Source organism: Gambusia affinis, linkage group LG15 (genome assembly GCF_019740435.1).
Source record: "Gambusia affinis linkage group LG15, SWU_Gaff_1.0, whole genome shotgun sequence".
Lineage (NCBI taxonomy): Eukaryota > Metazoa > Chordata > Actinopteri > Cyprinodontiformes > Poeciliidae > Gambusia > Gambusia affinis.
The window spans coordinates 7388492-7408240 of NC_057882.1; the positions used below are offsets into that span (position 1 = coordinate 7388492).

The 19749-nt window shown below is 38.6% G+C and overlaps 1 protein-coding gene across 6 annotated transcripts in view; it reads left to right on the top strand.

Moving 5' to 3' along the window:
- Positions 1 to 19749, top strand: part of ntm (neurotrimin) — a 253225-nt gene that overhangs the window by 215408 nt on the left and 18068 nt on the right. For all 6 annotated transcript variants that reach the window (XM_044140620.1, XM_044140619.1, XM_044140621.1 and 3 more), the window contains 2 exons: positions 1002 to 1234; positions 9316 to 9441. In XM_044140620.1, the coding sequence (XP_043996555.1) occupies positions 1002 to 1234; positions 9316 to 9441 (359 nt within the window). The remainder of the gene's footprint in view (positions 1 to 1001; positions 1235 to 9315; positions 9442 to 19749) is intronic.

The following is a 19749-nucleotide window of genomic DNA, read 5'->3' on the forward strand; positions in this document are numbered from 1 at the left end:
TGTGTCTCTTGGACTATAAATATGATGTCATTTAGTCGCTTAATGTAAACACAGTAAAATTGAAACGTTATAAATGAAAGAGGTGCTATGTAGAGACAGAAAGACACAGAAAAACGTGGTGCACTTAACCATGGCGGGACCTCAGAAGAACAGAATGAATGAAAGAGTGAAACGGTGTTATGAGCTTTGAGCTTAGTGCCGGACCGCTTTGTGTTCATGCTGCCGGGAATTCTGACACAAACTCTTGCATGGATGCTGGCTCTCGTGAGCCCGTTGGTTCGTAGAGGGACTGTCATCTCGAATGTAAGCCGTGTGTTTTGGGCCTAAAAGCATATGGCTCCGCTGGAGCACCTTCTGCAAACCAGAACATTTTAATTGAAGCCTATAGGACCTGAGTGGGGGAAGGGGGAGGGGGTGCCAAAATCTGACAAGATTGGTTGTTTGTAGAAAAAAAAAAAAAAAAGTGAACTAAAGTGAATGCATGGAGAGTACAACTGTTCACTACGTTTTGCTTCCAAGGCTGGAGAGCACACCTGGCTGTGTGTGCAGAGAAGCCCGCTGTTGATACACAGACCGTGCGACACGCTGACATTTTTTTATAAATTAGAATTGACGAGCACGCCTGAGTCAGTTGACGGCTCGTTAGCAGGCTTCTGCAGAACATTGACATGTTGAGGAGGTATTTACCACCGGGTGTTGAACCAGGGAGAGAACTGAAACATGCAGGATACTGTCCCTTCAGGACTCTGGACGCCCCTGCACTAACACTAAAAATTCCTATTCCCTGATCTAAATTTTAATAAAACAGATGTAGATAAAACACATATGCTTCTTGACCGGAGAATGAGGTTACATACTTTTAATTACTTGATAATTATTATTTAACTTTTGACCTGATTATACGCAGTAGATTAAGTAATTGTTCTGAGACTTGACATGTAGATACAGAAATTTCCATCTGCCTTTTAATCTTTATATTATTTGCTTGTTCTTTTTCACAGGTGTGAACAGGGAGATGTTGTGACACACACAGCGTGGCTGAACCGCTCCAGTATACTTTATGCCGGAGAAGACAAATGGTCAGTTGATCCCAGAGTGAGTCTGGTGAACCTTAACCAGGAGGAGTTTACCATTAAGATTGAAAATGTGGACATGACGGATGAAGGACAGTATGTGTGCGCAGTCCAGACAAGCAGTCGGCCGAGAACAACCTCAGTACATGTTCTTGTCCAAGGTAAATGAACATCTAAGAGCAATCTGGCTACTGTTGTGTGTGTGAATGAGCGAGAAGGTAGTAGACAAATAACCTAAAATATTTAGTGCTAAGGAGGTTCCAATACCTTGTGGGTATTTAATTGTGTTTGCTGTGGTTTATCTCTGAATTTGAGAGAAAACTGGAGCAGTTTCACTTCATTTACATGTTTTCTAATGTGTAGGAAAGAATTAGGATTTATTCCAAAATATGCTTTAACTGTGTTTTTGTCCTTGTGATGCTGGCGCATGTTTGCCTTTCATTTATTAAGCTGTGGAAGGCACAAACTCTCCAGAAAATAATGCTCCCACCTCACATTCCTGGACCCATTAAGAATGTTGCCAAGGATTTTTTTTTTAACATCCCAAAAAATGTCATCAAGGGTGCGAAGTGCTGTGGAGAGAAATACCTACAAAGATTTTTTATTTTTATTTTTTTAAAGCAATGAATAAAACCTAATAAATAATAGTAATGATATGCGGCCCAGACTGGCGCAATTTCCTTGTGCTCTTGCTGTTGAGAAAACAGCAAGAAAAATGAATTCAGAAGAAACAAATATCAATTATGTGTCCTTTTTTAGTTTTTCATTAGTTGGTAGACCTGGCCCTAAATCTATTCTACAGTGTTCACTGTGAAATCACAGGGAGAGGGATTTTAACACCCAATATTGTCAACTTGGAACCAGAGACAAACATTAAACTAAGAGATCAAGAGGAATTAAAAATACTTTTTTTAATTATTATTACCAGTCATTTCTATTCACACTGTTAGCCACCAAGTATTATAAATGCACAAATCATAAATATACATTTTGAAGTGGATCAGAAAAACCTGAACCACTAACTGGTGTATTTATCTTGTGACTAATTCTCTACCTAATTTGTAAAATACTCCATCTTCAGTCCAGGCATGTATATTTTGTTCAAATGTAGAACACCATAGACAAAGAAGACAGATGGAAACTGATTTCTCAACTGCAATATTTGCCTCCCTTTTAACAAACCATGTTTTCCATGTTTATTCAGTACCTTTTATATATGTGTAACTATAGAAACGATGAACTGGAAACAACCTGCTGATCTTCTGCATTAGTTTTCATGTCTTTGGGTACTTGTAATTTACTTTAGGTCGGGATGCAGCGTCATGCCCACTCAGTTGGAAGTTGACAGGAGGAACTTGTATAAATTACTCTTCCCCCCTCAAGCCCCCAGTTGGTCGTGGCAGATGGGCGCTTGTACTAATCCAGATTTTGCTGGAGGTCTCTTCCTGTTTAGGGGGAGTTTTTCCTCTCCACAATCGCTGCCTGCACCCTCGGCATGAGGGATTCCTGCACAAGTCGACGACAAAGCAAAGCACATGCTCATCTAGGAGGAGTTAATACTGCAAGTCAATGACTCGAAGCAATTTGCAGGGTTTCCTTAGATGGAGAACTTTTTAAAACAGTTTAAAATAATTAATTAAGCAAACTGCACTGTTTCATAACTAAGATCAATTGGAATATATGTGTGGTTAATTTGAAATAATTCTTTTGTAAAGCGCCTCAAGACGTTTGTTTGAATTGACGTTCTATAAATAAACTAAAGTGAATTGTGTTTAGGTTTCTGCCACTCACTGGGCATTTACCTGAGCCAGCATCTTAGCTGAAGCTTCCCCTCCTGTCTCTCCCTCATTATGATCAGGCGAAGGCTCCTCAGGCTCCTCAGGCTCCTCAGGCTCCTCAGGCATCAGGAAAGCACAGCAGTCAAAAGCCTCTGAGCAATTTTTATATTTTTAACCATTTATGTTTTGGATTCTCTTTTCTTTTTCACTTTTGCTTCACTTTCCACATTATTCTATTGCTATAAATGAGTTCCTCTTCTGGGCTGCACAGTGGCGCAGTTGGTAGAGCTGTCGCCTTGCAGCAAGAAGTTCATGGGTTCGATTCCCGGTCCGGGGTCTTTCTGCATGGAGTTTGCATGTTCTCCCTGTGCATGGTGGGTTCTCTCCGGGTTCTCCGGCTTCCTCCTACAGTCCAAAAACATGACTGTCAGGTTAATTAGTCTCTCTAAATTCTCCCTAGGTGTGAGTGTGTGTGTGTGAATGGTTGTTTGTCTTGTATGTCTCTGTGTTGCCCTGCGACAGACTGGCGACCTGTCCAGGGTGAACCCCGCCTCTCGCCCAGAACGTAGCTGGAGAGGAACCAGCAACCCTCCTGACCCCATTAGGGACAAGGGTGAATAGAAAATGGATGGATGGATGGAGTTCCTCTTCTTTGACAGTTGTTTTTATAAAGATATACAAAGAAGTTAGTGGAATCAGGAATGCTTCATTTGCTGATCAAAACTGCTACTTTCTTTAAGTCTGACTGACATAATTTGTGTGTCCGGCAGAAGGAAATAAGACACAGTTATTAGCTCAATGCTTACAAAGTCATGGCACTTTGACATGATAACTCTGACTTTTGCAGTCAAAAGTCATGACTCTGTGCCACAGGCGTGTTTGTTTGCTCCACTTCATCAAGCTTGTTGCTGGTGGATCTAGTGTTTGTGAGGAGTAGGACGGGCAGCGTCGGCTTATGAGGCTGTTTGCTCAGCCTTCCTTGTGGACTTCCCCCGCTACCGTCTGTCTGCTCCGTCCACAGCGCCACGGCTTCTGTCTGAGCCCGACCGTGATCCATGGTCTTGATGAGTGCTCCGGATGGAATGAGACCGATGGAAGCCACTCGCTGTGTCAGTATGACATTGTTGTCCAGTTTTCAACAGAACCGCCTGACGAGTATGTGTTCATTGTCTGGTTGAAAAGCTGAAAGCTGGTGTCACCGTGGAAACAGTTATTGGATAGTTAAATAAAGAAATTGATTCAATGGTTAAATAATTAGTTAAAGATAATTTAAGCCGTCAAATTGTCTACTCAGTTCCCCCCCGCCCCTTACTAATGGCTTCGTTGCAAGTGGGTAGCTTGACTGTTCTGTAAATTATGCTACAATCTGGAAAAAATAATTGTCAATTATTGCAAGAGCGCAATTTATTTTTTAAATCTTCACATCGTTCCTAAGAGCTTTTCATTTGTGCATGACAAATTAAATTTTTGTCTCTTCTCGCACGAGCTTTCAACTTCGACTTGACATCATAGTTGGAGTTCAGTCCTCGCTCGTTGTTGCTTTGGAAACGGAGAAAAGCAAGACAAAGGCAAGCCCACCCTGTAGCTAAGAAAAGCAGTGAAGAGCAGCCATGATAAAAGATGAAGGGTCACTGTGAGTGTTCTTGCAGGTGGTGCTGCTTTCTGCCGGAGCAACAATAGATTTGCCCGTTTCTTTGACTGTTTCATTCCCTGGGATGTATGAGAGCCATTTATCTGTTCCAATTGTGCAGAAGGTTTTATAAAACAAGAAAGTCGTATTTTTAGTAGATGGTTTCAGAATTAACTTTTCAAATAGTTTTTCCTCGTGACCAAAGGTCTAATATTAAATGTCAAAACTTAGAGGTCCTAATTATAGGGAATAGCAGTAAATTCTTGGAATTTGTCTTCTATTTCCAGCTTGTTATACAAAATTAATGTAGAAAAGTCATATAAAAGCGTAACTGTGCTGTATTATTTAAGAAATAGGAAGCAACAGTTTGCTGTCATATAGTTTTATCCCTTACCTTTACACACTATGCATTTCTGCTGCATAAATCTTTAAAGAATAAAAACTGCATGTTATATGTTGTTTTTTGGAATTCTAATTAGTACACTGGACTTCTGCCCTGATATTCCTTTTAAAATCTTGCTATATGTTCATATTCTTGTAATCCTGCTTCCAGTTTCTGTTGAGATTCAACACTGAACCAACAATATGCTTCAGGCGCTCCGTTCCTGGCGTCTGTCTTAAATTAATGATGAATCATCAATCAATCTAAGAAAACAAGATTTTATGGCACTTTTCACCAACAAGCCATTGCCTTACATCATAAAAACCAAACAAATACAAAGAACACACAGCCAAGAGTTGGAACATTACATGTTAAGCGCCATTGTTTCATACCAGATTGTTGATTAATGCTTCATTGATTATGTTTCAACAGCAAATCTAATCAGGTGGGCGTTTAAGTCGAGATTTAAAGGAAGTCAGTGTTTCAGCTTTTTTACAGTTTTCTGGAAGTTTGTTCCAGATTTGTGGTGCTGAATGCTGCTTCTCCTCGTTTGGTTCTGGTTCTCGGAATGCAGAGCAGACCAGAACCAGAAGACCTGAGAGTTCTGGAAGGTTGATAAAACAGCAGCAGATCTTTAATGTATTGTGGTGCTAAACCATTCAGTGATTTATAAACTAGCAACAGTATTTTAAAGTCTATTCTTTGAGCGACAGGGAGCCAGTGGAGGGACTTTAAAACTGGTGTTATGTGCTCTATCTTCCTGGTTTTAGTGAGAACGCCAGCAGCAGCATTCTGGATCAGCTGCAGCTGGAGGACTGATTTTGTTGGACAGACCTGTGAAGACGCTGTTGCAATAATCAATGCGGCTGAAGATAAACGCATGGATGAGTTTCTCTAGATCTGGCTGAGACATTAGTCCTTTAATCCTGGAAATGTTCTTCAGGTGATAGAAGGCCGTCTTTGTGACTGTCTTTATGTGGCTCTGAATGTCCAGGTCAGAGTCCATCACTACTCCCAGGTTTTGGGCCTGATTGCTGGTTTTTAGTTGTAATAACTGAAGCTGTGCACTGACTCTAGATCTATAACTCTAGATCTATAACTCTAGATCGTTCCTCTTTAGGTCCAAAAATAATAACTTCAGTTTTGTTTCATAAATGCAACAATTATTGGTTGGTAACAAATTCACCTTAGTATTGTTGGTGGTAGGAAGTACCAGTTATTAATATAGCGATGTCTTAAAACAATATTTTAAGGCATTGTATGTCTTAAAACGCCTCTCATCTCTAACTGTGTGTTCAGTCAGAGATGATTTATGTCAACTGAATGTACTGGAAAAAAACTGACTGAAATTAAACTGTGCCTACCCGTTTTCTCAATGTTGCACCTTGCCCAGCAAGATGCATCATACCATATATATATATATATATATATATATATATATATATATATATATATATATATATATATATATGGTATCGTTATCATCTTCATAATTACGTGGTTTTCAGGAAGTCAATATAATTTGGGACATTTATTTTAATCAATTGTGTTTTTGTGTATTCGAGTGTAAAAACCCTTCTTTTATTTCATGCACTCAGCGTGAAGTGAGGCTTCATTCAACAAAAATCTCCTTCACACAAAGCTGATGATCAGATTTCACAGAGATGCACTTGTGGTGTGAAACTGTTCATAGGTAATGAGCACAAATAGGGATGATGGTGCAACAGCAGATATTCTTGGTAAACCTACATTACACTAAGGCCATTCACTTTCAACAAACTGTTGAGTTCAGCATGAGTTTAACTTTCATCTCAAACTGGCTGTGATTTAATGAATTTGACAACCCTCATAAAAATACACATTTGCACTGCTGTTCTGTTCGACCCAGGTTTTTGTACTCGCCAACAAAACCAGGGAATGGTCCAAATCGGATAAAAATTGGAACAGTGATGTGCAGACATGTTGGTGGGTGCAGTGATTGTGATTGAACATTGTCAGATGTCAGAACAACCGACAATGAAAATCATGTGCTAATGTTATATAAGACACCAAAGGCACTTTGTCAACACAGTGGACATTAATCACAGTTGAATCCGTTTGACACAGAGAAGTGTGTAGTTAAGGCCAAGTTGCTGTATTATGCAATTACCTAGCAGATGAAGTGTGTAGATGTCACAGTGGTCCAATGCGTTCTTTCCACACTGTGTAAACCTTACATGCTGACTGTAGTTCCTACATCACCCTTTATTTACAATCTCACTCCCAGAAAAACCCATTGGCCGAGTTTTTGGCACAACTAAATGTGTGTGTTTTCTTTCATCCACTAAAGTAGACTCAGAGTTTATCTGTTAAGACGTGTCTCTCTCTCCTTGATGAAGCCGCTAAAGGAGCTACTGCTGCCGTTAACGCCTTACTTCTCAGTAACATAGAAAGTACTCCTGGATCTGTTTCTTTTTTATGTGTATGTTCTGTGTTATGAAATTCTTAGTCGGTAATAGCAGATTACTGTTGACTCTAAGCCTGGTTCTGCTGGAAGTTTCCTTTCCGCTGTCACTAAATGCATGCTCAGGGTGAGGGATGGCAGTAAAGTCGACGACAATCTGCTGTGTTTCCTTAGATGGAAAACGTTCTTTACCCAATTTGAATAACTTGACTGCATTTTTGAATAACTAAGATCAAGTGGAACACATGTTTTTATCCTCTAGCAAGAATGAATAAAAATAAACAGAACGTGCAACTCAAAAGCATTCAAGCTTATTAGCTCACATTTTCCTCTGGCTCCCTATCAGCGTCTAAATACTGAAAAATACTGTAAAATGTAAAAAAAAAAATACACAATTCACTACGAATTAATGGAAGAACTGAGCATCTTTTGCTCCTGATTAGACCCGCAAACTCTGGAGAAAAGTCAGACAACAAAAGGTTCTAAGGACAATCGAACATTTTCTTGGGAGTGTTTCTAAATCAAGCGAGATATTTTTTCTTCCAAAAGAAATAAAAAAAACATCGTTGTGAATTTTTGAGCAGAGGTCAAGAGAAACCTCAAGAGCTGAGGTTGCAAACTAAACAATAAAGACGATTAGTTTCAATGAACAAATGTCTTCTTGTTATGGACACATTTCTTTAAGTAACCGTAAATTAACGCTTTGCTGCAAAGAAAACATTGAGGGTTTACTTCCATAGTTTGATGTTTAAGTATATTAATTACTAAATATTTTATTTGACTCTTTTATTTGACTCTACTGGAATTCCTGAAGGAGTTAACTCATTCCAGGTTTTCTTGCTGTTTGACAAATAAGCATCTAAGATTTACATGAGGAGTAGAAATAACTAGGAAGAGGTGGATCTGACTGTAAATTGCTGGTTTTATTTTAAATTGTTGTTATTTCATGTGGCAGTGTAATTGAACTGCTACCACACACCTGTAAAGTGTTGTTTGACATTTTAAACTCTTCACAAAAAAAAAATAAATAAAACCATTCAAGAGCTTTTAAGATCAACGGACACAATAAAAAATCTAATTCTTTGCAAAAATCTGAGAACAGATTAAAACTCATGCAGTACAAAGCAGCGCAGTCTAAAATGTCAATGACCGATGACATTTTATCAGTGATATGATCAATCATGAGGGTATTTGCTAAAAACTTTTTCCTTTATTTTTCTTTGCAGTAAAGATTTCAGATGGGAGTCAAAAACCAACAAAAAATCCCAAACAAGTGAAAGGGTGCAAGTTCACCTGAAAATAGCTTAGAGCTCAGAAGTAAACTGGTCCGTTCCAGGAAACTGTTTCTGATTTGAAACATCAACAAGCGCATTTTATTACAGAAAGCAAATTGAATCTGAGGAACTCGGATTCAATTTGAGTTCCTCAGAAGTCCAAAATTGAAAGTCAATTTTGGACTTTCAGCCTCATCCAGGAGTCAGATCTGGACTTTTGAATATACAGTTAAAGAACACATGCTTCGTAGGTAAAAAAAATAAAAATAAAATAAAAAATCAGATTTTCTCAAGTTCATGGCAGTGGTAGCTCTGTTAGCCATCCTGTCATGAAGGAAAACTTTGTTTAACATAGAATGGGAAAAGAGAGAGTACGCATGGATGATTGTTGCACCTTCAGTGTCTTAAGTCCGGAAATGAGACGTCAAAGACACAATTATTCTCACAATAATGTAAAAATGTGTGTACAAAAAATTATTGGATATTTTATATATTTACCCAAAGTTAAATCACACTTCAACCAACAGAAATGCCAAACTGTTTGTTTTTTCCTGCAAGCTGATAAGTTGTTAAAAAGCATTTCATTAATTTAGCTTTTCACAAAAGACTCTTTACACCTTTAAGAGACTTTTCATCTGTCAACAAATCCAGATTTCTTAAAAGAACTAGTGTTATTTTTAGATACATAAACCCATTTACTAATCGATGCAACCTCTTTCTCTCTTTTTGTCTTAGTGCCTCCAAAAATCATCAACTTTTCGAGGGATATTGTGGTAAATGAGGGATCTAATGTTACCCTGATGTGTCAAGCCAACGGTAAACCAGAGCCGTCCATCAGCTGGAAATTTATCTCCAATTCAGGTAAGCCATTGGTCTGCTAAGGAGTGACATTACAGAGGAGCTGCTCAGCCTGCCTCGTGTTTCAGTGCTTTATATTGCTCCGGTCTCACTCTCCCCCACATCCCAGGTGTTTTCACATCTATCAGTGACTTTGTCTCACCCCTGGTGGATTTTGCGCTTCACTAACTTCCCATCATTACCTGTTCCAGATCATCATTATGCTGCAATCATTTACTGGGAAATAAATTGGCCCTGTTGTAATTGGACTAATTAATTAGTATAACTGAACGGACGTAAATATTTTATGAGCAGTTTGACTGATGGAACAAAGGAAAGAGGATTAAAACGGAGCGGAACGTTACTTTTAGTAGCACGCCGTGGCCAAATCTTTTTCTTTCTCATTTTCATTCCACCTTCTATGTTTTCATTTGTTTGCTTCTCTATTACTTTAGGAAGATTGGATTAAACTGAGACTTGGTTGCCAGTTCTGTAAGCTTGTGTAGCCTTGCGTGGCCTAATTAGGAAAAACATATGCATTTATGTGCTTTTAGAAAACCCAAACTCTGTGGTGTCATTTGTGCTGTTCTTTATTTAAGCCACAATTTGTGTGTTGAGATGCTAACATGGTGTAAATGTGACTAACCTGCCTGGGAGGAGATAAGCAGCGAGAGGAGACGGTAATTGTTTCTTTGGAGAATCAGAAACAGTGCGCCAGCTGTTTCCCCTGGAAATCAGAGCCAATTGTTTTCACACATAGATTTGGGTGTAATATAACGCTTGAGTGGATTGCTTTGCGAGACTTATTTCATTATTTCTCTCTTTCCAAACTGACTAAAGCACTACATTTATAAACCTAATGAACTGGGAGACCGTTGTGATGTACGGTGAGCAGACGAGGCACTTTACTTTCTTAGCAGAGACCAACACAATTCTCATACAGATTCCTATTTGGGTCTGTCTTCACATAACAAATACAAGTTGAAAGAGTACATAACAACAAAGAAATCAGTAACGTAGGAATAGACGATCGCTTAGTTTCTGTTTTGTCTTCAAACTGAACTGGTCGGTGTGTCGAAAAGCCAATGATTTCTCCGTTTCCCTCGTGATTTTCCTGCCAGCATTCTTGAGCTCATAATTCCAAAACGCTGCCATATTTCGAAGGAAACCTCCGACTTATAGACTGATGTTTAAAGGCTTTAATAGGCAATTTGCATTTGAAACCGCTGCACAGATTGTTACAGCCTAAAGGCCTGAATATACCTCCGTGCATCTCTGAATGCCACCGAGTAGGAAAGCACAGGGCATTCGTCTCTGTCTGTGTTGTACAGTCACCTCTACAGTATCGGTACGGGTGATGAAATTTATGTCACGCAGGCTTTGCAGTTGAGTGGACAAGAAAGTGGAATGAGAGGTGTGAATTAGGTTAAAGTGGAAAGAAAGAGAACTCCGATGCAGGACAAGGACAAATGCGTTATTGCTTTTTCATAATAGAACCGCATCAATAATTTATTGATGATTGGGACAGCGTGCTCCGTTTTTTTAATTTTTTTATTTCTGCAATTACATACAATGACTTTAATTTGGTGGACTCATGATATGCTTTGCGTGAGCTGAACCTGATTCTTTCATTTCAATAACTTGTTTTATTGACAAACTGTGTCTGCCGAGGTGCCTTCGCCTTAATTGTGCTGTAATCAAATTCATATCTTGTTTTCAATGAAGAGTACATAAGATTATTTTAGAAACTCTGTATAAGTAGGTTGTGAGTCAAAGCGTGTAACCCTATGAGGTTATTGATTAAGAATCAGGAGATACAGATATAAATGCCTCTTTCACCATATTTACCCAGAGAATTAATATTCAGTGACTGCACCAACGCAGAAAATGTCGTTAATTAATTCAGCTACTGTCATGAGTGGGTAGTATGGGTTTAAAGTTTTATCACAATATTTTGCAGTACTTTAGTGACAATGATAAAAGTGACAATTAGGACTAGGAATTACTTCTTTTCACATAAAGAAACATAATTTGTATCACTAGATTGAATGCAGTCACTCTGTTTAATCATATGTTCAAATGTGTTGACATGTACTGAATGATACTCTGAACAGTGAAGAAAATACTAAAACTGACAAACCCAACAATATGGTCAGTTTACATTTTATTTGAAACATTATTAATTGGAATTATTTTGATAGCAATAAATCAAAATTCCTATCATGATAAGAAATGTATCATGATTAATGATAAATAATACAATAAATGCCCACCCTTCTTTGAAATTTCATTCCTAAATTTTCCTAAACTAAATAGTCAGGTGGTCAGATTTAGTTCAGATGGTTATGTTGAAGAAAAGCAGTGTACCGGGCCATGATGCAGCAGAACAGGGTGGATTCCACGGCATTAAGCCCATTATGCAAAAAATATTCAGAACAGGAAGGCATTAAGGCCATCAAACGTGCTTCAAAAACATGACAGGTTGTGATGTTAAACAAAACGGTTTTTATTTCCACATGTTTAGATCAACAAGTGTTGTTGTTTTTTTTGTGGTTGTCAGTGACTATGTTGATGCTCATTGTGTTTTTGTAAGACTCCAACCTGGTTCCAACTCTGACCACTAAACATTCTTTGTCACCATTTTTTTGTTTACCAAAAGTTTTCTTTTTTTTTTTCTCTACACAGCAGATTCTTGCCCATGGAATTACATGCCTGCATTGTGTGTGAAGTTTATTCCTGTTTTTTGCTCAACTATTACCTATCACATCAGCTCCTTTGTCAGCAGTCACACACTGGAGGATTGGCAGAGAAATGTAATAAGAAAATAAGAAGAATAGAGAACAGCATAGCAGCATGTTCTAATTCTTGGAGGAGCCCAAATGTTTGTTTCAGTATCTAGCAACTTCTGTGTATCACGTCCAGCCCAGGGCCAGTCAGTGTGGACCAACTCAGTGCGAGCACTCCTGTGTGTTTTAAGAGTGAATTAAAAAATAATGAGATATGTGGTGTGTGTGTGTGGGTGTGTTTGTCTGCGGGTTTGTGTGTGTGTGCTCCAATATCCAATATATATATATAGTTGGCTTTAGGGCCTCGTGATGGATCAGAAGTGATTCCTGTTATCCCTGCAGAGCAAACAACCTGCATAGCTTTCAGCGGAGGTGGCCAGCTATCACGCGCTGCAACAGGGCAGCCAGAACAAACATGCAGAGATTAGACACTCTGAGAGCTTCATTTAAAAAGGTGGAGTGTGGAGGTTATAGAAGGAATCTTGGCTCTGTGCTTCAACAACCCACAAAGGCCAAACATTTCCATGTTGTACATACATGAAAATGATTTTTTTTTTTTTGGCTTCTTGCAGGTTAGCAAGAAGAGAATTTATGTCTATAAAACATAGTTGAAACCAGATATTTACATACGGAACATGAAAATACGCAATATCGTTCTCTGAAATTAAATCAGACTTCATATTTACCGTTCCAGATCAGTTAACAAAATTCTACAATAATACAAATTACTTAGAGAATTTATATGTATTCTTTTGGTTTTGGCTCAGGTGGCTTTTATTTGAGTGGTTAGACAGGAAAGTGGGTAATGAGAGAGGAGGAAGACATGCAGCAAAGGTTATCAGGCCGGGACTTGAACCTGTGACGTCCACGTCAAGGACTAAGGTTGTTTAGTGGTGATTCCCTGGCATCATAACACCACTCACACTTCTTAAAGTTTACTCAAACTCTGATTTTTTTATGTATTCTATAGTAATTGGTAAAATTGTGTTTTTTTTAAATTGTGGCCCGTTTGTCCTGACAAATACTGTTGAATCAAGTTTGCCTTGCTCACATACACACACACGCACACACACACCTTTCCAGCTGTGCACAAATCCCTACGGAGCTGAGAGTTTTGATTTGTGATGGCCACTCTGAAGTATTGCAAAGCCAGATTGTTACCAATGGGGTTATGCTTGGGGTTTTTTGTTCATTTGGGAGACATATTTATGTCAGAATAGTAACTTTCTGCTGAAAACTTGTCCAACAGTCCAGTCTGTTTTCTGCTCAGCCCAGAAAAGACACCTGACATTGTCTCTGGTTCAGAAGTGGCTTGACACAGAGAATGTGACATTTGTGTTGTCTGGGTTGAACTTCACTGGACTGTCCTCAAGGCTGCGGTTGTCTCTGTTGCTGGTGCATCTTTTTCTTACAAACTTCTTGTTAAATACATTTTCTGTGTTACAGTGAGGGGCCCAGTTCACAGAACTCTGAACCAGTTTTGCAGTGAACTTTTTCTGTCCTCTGTGAAGCTGTCCATGAGAGAGGCTTCTGGACACATCCAGTCAGCAGTCTTCCTTGACTCTTTGCCGCATGTTCTAATTTTCTGAAACCCTGAATGTTGGGTTTTCATTATCTGTAACACAAAATCTTCAAAATTACAAGAAACAAGGCTTAGAATAGTTCTCTCTATACGTGACGATTCTAGAATATGTATGAGTTTCACCTTTTTTAGATGACTGGCAAGAAATATGTCCTATTCTGCATTTTTGAGCCACACTAATAGTGTTTTCTTAAGTAGATGGCGATGTGAAAAGCAAAGTGCACCTGTCTCTATTTTTCTGGTAGCCAGGTATTTGACCAACACAGACCGGCGTCAATACTATCCCCCAAAATAGCTCGCAGTGAGCGATGCTCTGCAATTATGAGTGAGTCAAATGTTGATCAGTTGAAATAGGGAATTGATCTGCCGAGAGAAAAGCCTCATCAAGTTTTTATGTCATTTTAAGCATGGTCGCTTTGTGCCAGAATGATTTCGCCGTAGGAAATATGAATGGTGTAACAGCTCGACTGCTTGCCCGTAGTGAAGCAATTAGACTTAATACGGGCCATCTCAATAGGACATCATGATGTCTATTTAGTTGACAACTCTCTTTTAAAACATTGTTAAATGCTCAAAGGGAGTCTCAGAAGTAGATCTACATTACCACCAGGTTTTTATTTTTTATTTTTTTTTATAAAAGACTGGTTTCTCTCAGGCTTAAGTTAACAAAAATAATGACAGAACATTTACTGTAAAAAATAAATAAATAGAAAATAGTCACTGAAAAATAACATGTCCCTTCAGCTGGTCTGTTCAAGCAGAGCTTATACATACCTGCAACAGAAATCTGATCCAAATGCCTTTAGTTTTGTTTCTCTAAGCATTATAAATAAAACATTTAAAAATGGAGAGTTACAAATATTTTTCTCTAATACTGATAAAGTAGCTGCAGGAGAGTAATGAACATAAACCACGTTACAAATGGCACATTTGTTTCCCTAATACATTTCTCTTTGGATTAGTTGCTGCAAAACACGTTACCAAACAATAAGAGCTGTAGTCATTTCTCCGTCTGTCTTTGCATGAGAAAGAATTTTGGACTTCCATCCTGAAAGCAGCAAGAGATGCTCTGACAAGCAGAGCTGAAATCAATGGATGCTCTTATTTACGAAGCCTTAGCAGCAGAAGATGATAAAATGGAATTTATTGACATTATCCTGGAGGCTTTTGAGAAACTCTACTACTGCTTTAATCTTCTTATGGACTTCTGAGAATATGTGCCTGCTTCTTCTTCTTCTGAGGGACAGTAAGAAATCATCAGGGCATGTACTACGGTTTAGATTCAAAATTGTCAGGCTGTCTTTCCCCATTTTGAGAAAAAGAAACCTCCGCGGATGTTGTTGATTCATGCCAGTTGGATGTGATGACTATGGAGGCTCTGAAGGGCAAGACATTTTCTAGCAATGACAAAAAAATGATAATTAAACTGACCTTATAACTTATTGGAAGATTTCGAAATAGTTCTCTTTTTAACCGAATCTGTCTGAGAGGCTTTTTTATTATTCATAAAAGTTAAACTTTTTTTTTTTTGGTGGCCCTGAAAATGAAGTAGAAAAAATAAATGTTTCAATTAATTAACTTATCAATTTTACCTTCTGTCTGATTTCCTAAAATGCTTTTTTAAAATAAATGTGCAGTCCTGAAAAGCAATTAAGAAATGTAACAAAGAAAAGGTTTATTTTTGTGTGTTATTTCAAGGACATCTCATGAAGTGAAACACTTCAGACATCTGAAATGGGATCAATTAAAAGAATGAAAAGTAAATAATAGAATGAAGCACTTGAAAATAATTGTTAATAAATAATATTTATTTATAACAAAATAAATATTACTTGTACCAGAAAGATCTGCTTACTAAAAATCTGAGATTAAGGTTAACAAATCTTACAGAGGCCCCTATGCTTAGTGCTGTGATAGTTTTCCTTGTACTTCTAAGCAAACAGTTTAGTCGACTTTACATAAAGTATGAAGGAAAGTGTAGAATAGAAATGTTCAGTTATCGTCTCTTGTTTTGATGCGTTAAACAAATAAAAACTACTTCCGTTTTTGTTATGACCTTGAGCCAGTCGTAACACACATATAACAGGATACTGTGAAGAATGCCATATTGTGGACGGACGTGAAGGGAGTCTTCATGTTGTCAGCGCAATAATGAAAACTTGAAAATTTCTGAAGAAATTTTAACGGGGCCTGCCAAAGTCTGCCTGTCGGCTGGAACCCAGCGTTCTGATGCTAAAAAATTAGCATCAATGCTAAAGAAAGCTACAATGTACTCAATAGCATGTGGAGAGTCACAAGCAGGTTGAGTAACATGGACTTCATTCAGTATGTATGAGCTAATAATTAGCCAAAATGCTAATGGTAGTCTAAATGCAATGTTTGCATGCAGGTTAGCAGGCTAGCATATTGTCTTACATTGACTTCTTCCATTCAGTGTGCTAAACATGGCTAATAAATAAACAAAATAGCTAAAATGCTTATTTTAGGGAAAAGGGCACTGCTAATGTGGACAGAAGCTATAGTAGCTACTGTCCACATTAGTAAACATTAGCACTGCTAATGTTTGTGCTAATGTTAATGCAGTGTCTTTATACTTCGTGGCAAGAAAGAAAAGTGCTCTTCTCTTAACACCAAATTAATTATTGTTTATAAAACGTAAGTTCATTTGAGATACGGCTTGTCTGCTTGGACACAAGAAATTTACAGTTGGTAAAATTTGCTAAAGTCAAGAATCGGCGGACACACATGTGTTACCGATTTCTTTGCCATACAAAGAAACCTGGAATGGAGTAGTGGAACGGAGTGGCAATGTGATCACAATGCACTGTAAGCTATGTAATGTGTTTTGAGGCAGTTGACCAAAATCCCGGACAATTTTGAAATTCCCCCCGGACATTTTTTTAGGTCTGAAAAGTAGGACATGTCCGGGAAAAAGAGGACGTCTGGTCACCCTATTCACCCTAAGTGATGGAAATTTTGGTCTTTTCCTCTTGCTTGTTGCTCCTATGTTTTGTGTACTGTTTTCTAGGTGAAATGAAAGCTACAAGCCAAAAACGCATGTTAAAATGACAGCACCACCTAGTGTCCTGGCCGTATAACTACAGGAGAGTCAACATGTCTTGGTGGTCTTCTGTTTACATGGAACTTTTCCCTAATCAACATTGAAAATACCATCAGTTTTCAGACCGCGGTCTCGTGCAAACGTAGCCTGAGCTTCCTTAGCCAGATGCGTGGCTTTCAGGCTCCAATAAACATCTAATATTAACAATTTAGACTTCCCAAACGATTCTGCTCTAAGCCTATCTCTACAAATGTTGTATCCTTTCATTTCACAACACTGCTTACAATATGTTACAAAACAGTGTGAAAGCTATTGACAAGCCAAATCTGTAGTCCAACTGATACTGTGTGCTAGCAACCGTTTCAGAAGACATTAAGCTGCCTTGTTTCATGGTAACGCAGACCCAGAGCTACAGTTTTACCAAGACTCTATTTTTTCCTCTGTAAATCTTTTTATGTTTGGTTTCTTCAAAGGGAAAAATAAAAATATCAAAAGGGCCCTGGCAAATTAGGAAATGCCATATGCTGATGGCTGATATTCAGCAGAAGCACATGGATGCTCTCATCTCACACAGGCATAATTTAAGAGTTAAACTCATTCGATGGATGGCTTATTGGGGTTTTCTCTTTTCTTGTGCTTTATTTCAATAATGCAGACTTTCTTTCTTATTCCCAGTCAAAACAGCCTAAGTGTGGTGCCGTCGCCACCTCGTCTCTTAAAGCTCTTCACTCAGTGACCTTTCACTCACAAGCAAGCCGGTTACAGCTTTTTGATTCCCAGTTTGTCGTGGCTTACGCTTGCTACCGTCTAAGCAAATCTTATCCGCTATTCTACTTCAATTTCCTTTCCCCTGCCTGCTTCAGTTCATCAATTTGAATCTACCCTCTTTGTGTCTCCACACTCTTTCCTGAAATGTGTGCATCCCTCAAGCATCTGCTCTTACTGTCCTCCACTTCTCTCCCCACTAAGTTGCTCACCTTGCCCTGCGCCCAAATGTCTTTGTCGCTTTCCATTTTCTACCCCATTTTCTTCTTTGCCCTTGAGTTTGAACATAGCATTTCAGGGACACAGAGAGGGTACATTATCTTCTGCCCAACCTCTCCTGAGACATCCCTTCTCTCTCTGCTTTCTTCTTCTGGAAACCGTCTTCTGTGTGGTCTCCCTGATGACCTGCCCTGTCACTTTGACGGCAGTGTAGGACAAAGTACTCTCCTGCTAATGAATAGGCCACAAAGCCAGAAGTCCTATTTAACAAAGGCTAAGCCACTGAAAGTCAAGGGTAGCTTTGCATCGCTGCTGAAATTGCAAGCAGAATCCATGTTGTTTTTGACTATGGGAAAATGTTTTTATTTTATTGTATTTTTCTGAATGTTGGATGGCGCTGCAGGCATTCAAAGGAAGTGGGTGAGAGGCATCTGAGTCAATTTAAAGTGGTCAGAAACCAACAATCAGTTAAAGTGCAATTACTTAAAATTATTATGATTTTTTAAAACTTATTTGATAAAACTTCACTAAATATTGCAAAGTCATTCTCACCAGCATAGGCTTTATATCAAATAAACTGGTGTTGAGGTGTGTGTAGATATGGAGCTCAAGGTTGAAGAAAATGTATCGAAAGGTAATTAAACTGCAGGAGAAATAAATATGAATATTATGGACTGCTTTATACTGGACTAAGTCTCTAATTTTGCTTGCCTGGCTTTGCACCAAGAAATTTACTGCAACACTTTTGGTTCTTCGATGCGAAAACACCAGAATGTAGCTTGTCTGCCGCTACGAGGATCTTAACAGGCATCTGAAACAACCAACAATTTTAATTTTCCACGCAAAACCAGAAAAAATGCACTGCACCTGGGGTTGCTGCACAGAGGTCAGTGTTGGTTACACACTCACCCATGAGACGGCTGGGAAGACCTTTCCAACATGTGCACACACCGATGAGAATATTACACTCCAGATCTAAGTAAACTAAGAGCGCGAGGAAGTTTAAGTTCTTCAGGCAACATTTTAAATACAAACTATGTTTGTCATGATGTCTGTGAGTCCCAGGAGGGGGAAGGGATGAAAAAAGTGTGAGCAGCAGGATTTTAGGATAGTCACAGTGAGACTGACAAAGAAGTTCAGGCTTCAATGTGATCGCCTTGGTTAGCATTGAAAACACACATTTTGGATTTTGGTGTGGATCATTGTTTTGGGGGCTGCGCAAAATTAAAATGTAAACATTGAAAGGCAGAGAGTGGTATGAAACGCTGGTTACAGAAAGTGCTTCGTCTGCCTCCTTTCCTCTAGAAGAAGGTAGAGAAACAGAGACTGAGGAAAAAGTACAGACATCAGAGTCTGTTTTTTTCCTGTTATTTTAAGGTTCAATAGACACATAAACGATTTTCAACTCTTTATATCGTTCTATTCTCATTATATCGGTGAAATCTTTTAATTGTTGGCCTTTTTAATTCTTTTGTTTTACTTACAGGCGGTCGGTTAAGGTGCAGTTTTTACCAGGATGGCGAATTTCTGTGCCTCGGGTTTCATGAGGGTTATATTTACTTTAAATGTATTTACAAAATCAAACAACATTTAAAAAAACCCAGATATGTTGTGTGTGTTTTTGTTTTATAGAACTACGGTATAATTCTCAAACCGGTGGGCCAAGTGAGCTGTGATTTATGCACACTCTTATCATGTTAGACATATGCTTTGGCTGCAGGACCTGGCAGGAAATCAGCTCCTCAGCCTTATCATGATTAGCTGTCCGCTGAGGTTTTACTGTGTCTTTAACAGACATTATTAAGTCTCTGCTGGTGACTTAATAATACTATAAATCCCACTGAGGAAAAGTGAAGCTGAAATCTGCACACTTTTAAAGCATCGGCCCTCCTGATACTTCTCATCAGGTGACGAGTGTC